A 6000-nucleotide genomic window follows, 5' to 3' on the forward strand; every position below is an offset into this window, starting at 1 on the left:
AACATGACTGTTAAAAACATCTGATGAAAATAGTGCTAGAAACATTGGCAAGCCTATCTCCCTCCAAAATCAAAATACATCACAGCATTAACTCCACTTTAATGGATGAGCTCAAAAATAAAGGCTGAAGGGGGAGGAAAATTCTGAGAATAACACCTTTCTTTCCCCCCCCACCCACCCCCCCCCCTTTCAAAAGAGCTCCTTGTTTCTCCAATACATTTATTTTGCATTATTATTTCTCATGTAACTGTGAAGAAATTAAATACTTGAAAACACAACAAAACATATAAATTAAACCAAATGTTTTGATTAATGCAAACCCACTGGCATTTCTTTTCCTGAATAATTTAAAAATTAAGCTGAGAAAACCAATTCCTTGTCAGAGAAGCCTCTGTAAAAGGGAATGTTTGGTATTTTGCAACACTTCTGTTAAGTGCTGGACTGGTGTCAGCATCTCATTCTTTTCATGCTTAGAACAATTTTAACCCACCCCCACTCCAGCTCTGAATTATTTAGGAAAAGATGTGTCTTTCTAGACCTTCTCTGTAGTCCCTCAGCAAAGTGTCTGGTTGTACTCGGCATTTCTTATCTACGATAAAAATACTGTATTTAAATAACACTGACAGTGTCCACAATATGTGTGTCTTTGAAGCAAAGTTGGGCCATATTTTGTCCTCCATCCCTCACTCTTGTGTCATAAAAATGTAGGGGATTTTTCTTGTATGGAAATAATCTGATCTAGAAAGGAAAATTAATGTAACTTTCATGGGTGACCCTTTCTCTTGTTCAGCAGGCTTTTGTTAGGGAAGACAACTCCTCCCTATAGCTACATTCAAATAGGCAGAAAAAAATCAAGATATCTTTTTCTGAATTTTTTAAGGTGTCATTTTAATGAATCTGCCTTTCTTTAGTGATGGAAATAAAACATTCACTGTGAGGAAAGAGTAAATATTGTCCCACAGGCAGAATGAGGCAACCAGAGGCAGAGAGAGAAGCTACATTGGGTGACACAGGCTGTCTGCAGCTGGATTCCCCATCCCAAAGCCAGCATTTCTGCAGTGTGGAACAAGGCTACCTTTCTGACCCATTCTTGGACTCAAATGGAGCCCTGAAGCCTTTGAGCACCATCAGAGTCGTAGAGGTGATTCCATGCACCCACAGTGAGGTTCTCAGACAGACTGGATGGGAAGGAACTTGTAGAGTGCAAAAACCGAGCCAAGCTGGGCCCAGTTCCTGCTCAGTTAATGGGGGCAGAGGTTTGGCAGTGTTTGAGCTGTGTTCAGCACGTGGTTTACTTGGGCTGGCTCCCTGGGGGAAATCTACTGAGCAGCAGCTGCTCGGCTCATCTCTCCTGGGAAGGTTGCTCAGGGACACACACGGAATGGCAGGAGGAGACACCAAATTCTCCACTCCTCAGAGACATTCTGTCTTAAACTTCTGCCTCAGGGCTTTCTGCACGTTCTGGATCTTCTCTGTGATCACGGTGTCACTGAGGTGATCCCCAAACTTCTGCTTCAGCAGCACCCGGATGATTTTGATGCAGCGTTCGTCCATCATGGGCTTGGCCTCCCGGAAGGTGTTGCCCCTGCGCCCTGTGATGGAGTGGCTCTGGATGTAGTCGGAGGTGAAGAGTTTGTAGAGCAGAGTCTTGCAGGCTGTGCTGATTTTCTGGTCAAACCTGATGGTCTCTTTGAGCTGCTCCTTGGCGTAGCCGTTGAAGAGCTCCACCACCTCACACGGCTGTTGGTGGGGCTCCTCCTGGAAGGACAGGGATTCCAGCCTCTGCACCTTCTTCTTCAGAGAGAGGACGTCCTGTTGGAGGTCCAACACCATCCTTTCCAGCTGCTCCATCTTCTCCACCCTGAAAAATTAAAGTCGCTTGTGCAAAGGCAAGAAGACACCATGTCCTCACTCTGGATGTCACTCCTCCACCCAAGCAGTGATTAGATGCCTTCTGCCAGCAGGGCAGGACAACTCCTCTGACAGACTATCAGCCCTTCCAGCTATTCCTGGGTGAGGAGTAAGGCAGGAGAGAAAAGTGACATGATCTGGACTTTTCAGTTCTCAGGAATGTTCAGTTTAACCCTCAACTCCCCCTTGGCATGCATACATGGAGACTTTGATGCTCAGTTTTCTTCTTATTTGTAAGGAAAGACATAAAGCCTGTCTTGCAAGTCCCAGGACACATATATGTGTGGTATTAAACAACAGACTTGTGGGAAATGACAATGCAAGAACCATAACTTGAATTTTTTTGGTACCCATTTCTTGGCAAGAAAACCGTCCCTAGCATCATTTTATCACTGGATACTGGTCATCAAAGTAATGAGCAGTAAGACAAGGAACACACAACCATGTTTTGATTGTTATAGGCTAGAGCTTTGTAGTTTCTGCACTGTTTTAGAGCCTTCTTGCATCTCTAAATCTAAGCCCTACAATCAGAAACACCTGGCTTGATTGTAAAGAGACTCAGCAACTTTGGAGTTTAAAATTGCCCCACTTTGTCACCCATCTGTGATCTCACTGCTCACTTTTGTAGTGAGAAGGAGAACACAGTTAGGAACAAGTGCCTTCTTTTGCTAATTACCTTTCCATCTCACCAGGACTGACATTTTTGTGAGCCCTTTCAAAGCCATCCATCTCTTGCAAAGCATCAATCTTGCGCTCCTCACGGCTGGAAGAAACAAGCAAGTTAAACAGCACTGCCACAAACAGCTTTGTGCTCACATTCAAATTCATTCCTGAGGAGAATTATCTGGAATTCAAAGCAAAGTCAATTCTGGTTTCATTTGCAACAAGAATGAAACAGACTGAGAGGGAACATGAAGGGTTCTCAATGTGCACAAACTCCTCTGCATCCCCCTGGCACACAGATATGGGGGACCTCCCACTGACCCGCCATGGAATCAGAGCACAGGCTCATTTCTTGCTGTGTGTGCCCACACAAACTTCTGTTATCTTCTGTGCTTTGGGTTTAACCTCCATGAGCATCTACTCAAAGCAAGCACTGCCAGAGAATGGAGACAGTGTGGACAGAAATCAATATGTGTGGTGTGAAACATTCAGGCTCTTTATTGTGCTTTCAGGTGTTACCTGTTCAGACAGATCTGCTGTTGGCACGGGGACAAGATGCCATCTGGCTTCCTCTTCATTGGAAGGGCAACATAATCTGCAGCAAGGGTGAGAGACAAGCTGAAAAATCAGCTGTTGAAAAGTTCCTGAACCCCTCTGTCTCCAGAACATATTATCTAAGCACCCCTGCTAGATTGCATGGCAACACCTTATTCCATTTGCATAGCAGTGATCCAGACAGGCTTTCCAGGACTGATCAATGGGGATTTGTTATTAGAAAAAAGTGGCATCTCAAGGGCTTCTGTTCTAAGTGCAAATGATATGGTGGGGGCAAGGCAAGTAGAGCCAAATCATCTCTGGATGCTGCTGTTAGTCAGCAGGTAAATAAGACACTAGCACATTTTCATAAGTGCATTTCATGGGTGCAGTAGTGGGTGGAAAAATAGGGAAATAGGCAAATCTGAGAAGGTTTGACTAATGGAGACACAGGGCTTTTGGGAATTTCAGTTATTCAGGCATTCATTCATTCAGATTGTCTTTTGGCTTGGGGGGAGAGAACTGCTAGCCCAGGAAACAGCTGGTGCCTGACAGAGCAGAGACCATACCCTACATACAGGCATCTCCCTTTAGACAGCCCTCCTGGAACAGATCTCCCAGGTGGAAAGGACCAGGAAATGCCATCTCTAACCTCTGTAGCCCTGAGACAAACCCATACAGCCCTGGAGCAAAGCAGAGGTTTTCTGACTGCTCTGCAAGTCCCCATCCCACCCTGTCACTCAGGACCAGGCAGCAGAGCCAGAACCCAAGGTTACCTCTGGCAGCTGGGCCAGCCCTGTCCTCTTCACTCTGGGAAGTCCCTGGCCCTGGCATGGCCGTGGTGATGAAGGTGGATGGAGGTGTGAAGGCACTGGCTGGGTGGGGGGAGCTGCCAGTGAGCAGGGACTCCCTGCCACGCTTCCCAGGACACGCCTGTCCTTGATGGAGGAGCTGCTGGCCTCAGCCACCCTCAGCAGTGGCTTTGCAGGAGAGTTCCTGTCACTGGGGTATTTCCTGGATGCATTCCCTGAGGTCCATTTTGGAAAGGTTTTCCTGGATTTTTTTGGTGGGGATGGCATCATGCTGTGGACAGCTGGTTCTTCTTCTGAAAGGAAGGGAGATACTCAGGATGAGCAATGGGACAGCAGCGTGTCTGTCTTCCACTCCCACTCAGTGCTTTGTACACTGATTGCAATGATGTGAAATTTATGATGGGACTACAACATGCTCAGCATCCTCCCACCCAAAAAGCTCCATGGAAGTTGAAAGGTGCAATTTTCAAAAGCCCTTACTCACTTAACTTCTCCAGGAGCTGTCGATCTTCCAGCAGCTTCTTCTCCAAAATACCTTTGTGCTCTGTAGGAAGAGAAGATCTTTCAGTACTAAACTCCTTCTGCTCCTGAGCAGCCCCAAATTGCAAACCCAGGCCAGGGGGGTGTCACTTACCACTTATGCTTTCCACCACACCCCAGCACAGCGCACTGAATCCAGGGCAGCGGGCCAGGACCTGCTCCCCCACAGTGCAGAGGTGGAAGGGCTTGCGGGGCTCCTTGATGTTCTCGATGTCGATAACCCGGCTGCCGTCGGGCCAGTGATGAGCACGTAGAGCTTGGCTGACATCAGGGCTGCCCACCTGGAGCAGAGGGACAGTGTGGCAATGTCACCACAGGGGTCTGGGCTCTCCTGTGGGTGGGAGTGTTCACAAGATGTGCTTTACCCAGGCCAGCACAACCTGCAGATATAAAATACTTGGCCTTACATTTTCTCTACCAGTTATTTCATTTCTCTGTTCCCATTCCCACCTTTCTGAGCTTGCCTTATCCTAAAGCCCTTTGCTGGGAGGCTGTCTTGGGTCTGACTGAGCACAGCACCACATGCCTTCAGTGCATCCAAGTGTCCTTCGCAGTGACAGCCATGGCAGGTCTCACCTGGGATCAGGCAGGGCCAGCCCTCACAGCTGACACTTTGAGCAGATGCTGAACAAGCCACTGAGCAGACACAGGCTGGCTTCTCTGCCCCTGTGAGCCATCACAGCTCAAATGACTTCAGTGGATCTCCAGCAGTTTGCTCCAGTGCAGGGCTGTGTCTGTCTGATATCAAGGCAGTGCAGAGAAGAGACTCAAAAAGACCCAGGGGTATCCCAGGAAATGATTGTTCCCTTGCCTCCACAATTATTTCCCCCAGTAAACATCAAAATGCTTTGATAAGGAGAACAGAAAATTCCCTTCATTTCACCCATGGGGAAACTGAGGCACAGACCAGTGATAGATATGTCTAAGGCAGTCAAGCAACAAAGCTGCAAGGAGCTGGATCCTAAGTCCTGGCCCACGGCTCTGCCCACTGAGCTTTCCCTTTCTGCCCTGGAGCTGCAGACTTCAGCCATCGGAAAAACTGGGGAGCCAGGCTGGTGGTGATTTCCAAAATCTCCCATGCCAGAGGAGCAGCTGAGGAGCCGAGGGCTGCTGAGCTCAGGAGCAGTTTCTTCCCAGCTCCTAAGGGCCCAGGCAGCATCACCCCAGTCCTGCCTGCTCTGCTCGGCAGCAGCATTTGGCAGAAGAGTTCTGGGGACAAGGCTGGGCCCATGTGCTGTGGCCAGTGAAGAATGGCCACAGTGTCCAAAGAAAATGGGAGGAAGCTGGGGTAGGCAGAGGAGAGTTGGAGCTGGCAGAAAGGGCAGCTAGGACCCAATTGATTCCAGTTTCTTGTTTTCTCTCCACACCCCCATTAAAGTCCTGCCTGGATTTGATTCCTCTCACTTGGAAGGTTCAAGTTCACCCTGGAGAACTTTCTCTTTTCCCTGTCTCAGCCACCATCAGTTGCAGCAAAGCTCCCTGCAGGAACTGTAACTCTCCCCAGACCTGTCAGTCTGCCCTGCTGGCACAGTCTCACACC

General features: G+C 48.3%; 1 protein-coding gene across 2 annotated transcripts; it reads right to left on the reverse strand.

Moving 5' to 3' along the window:
• Positions 1-212: 212 nt before the first annotated feature.
• Positions 213-4489, reverse strand: LOC116807594 (uncharacterized). 2 transcript variants are annotated; one of them, XM_072920425.1, is made up of 5 exons: positions 4405-4489; positions 3885-4213; positions 3094-3169; positions 2588-2674; positions 213-1861 (listed from the first exon to the last, which is right to left on the reverse strand). In XM_072920425.1, the coding sequence occupies exons 2-5, from the start codon at positions 3940-3942 to the stop codon at positions 1414-1416; spliced, it is 669 nt and encodes a 222-aa protein (XP_072776526.1). In that variant the 5' UTR covers positions 3943-4213; positions 4405-4489; the 3' UTR covers positions 213-1413. The 2 variants fall into 2 exon arrangements, with proteins under 2 accessions (XP_072776526.1, XP_072776528.1); XM_072920427.1 differs by lacking the exon at positions 2588-2674.
• Positions 4490-6000: the final 1511 nt, after the last annotated feature.

Source organism: Taeniopygia guttata, chromosome 31 (assembly GCF_048771995.1).
Source record: "Taeniopygia guttata chromosome 31, bTaeGut7.mat, whole genome shotgun sequence".
In the NCBI taxonomy this organism is placed as follows: domain Eukaryota; kingdom Metazoa; phylum Chordata; class Aves; order Passeriformes; family Estrildidae; genus Taeniopygia; species Taeniopygia guttata.

Bases quoted from the DNA above. Each gene is read 5' to 3' on its own strand.
- LOC116807594 (XM_072920425.1), bottom strand. From the start codon at position 3,942: ATGCCAGGGCCAGGGACTTCCCAGAGTGAAGAGGACAGGGCTGGCCCA. The intron at 2,675-3,093 runs GTAACACCTGAA...TGTTTCTTCCAG, and splicing joins CAGCAGATCTGTCTGAACAG to CCGTGAGGAGCGCAAGATTG. The intron at 1,862-2,587 runs GTAATTAGCAAA...TTAATTTTTCAG, and splicing joins AGTCCTGGTGAGATGGAAAG to GGTGGAGAAGATGGAGCAGC.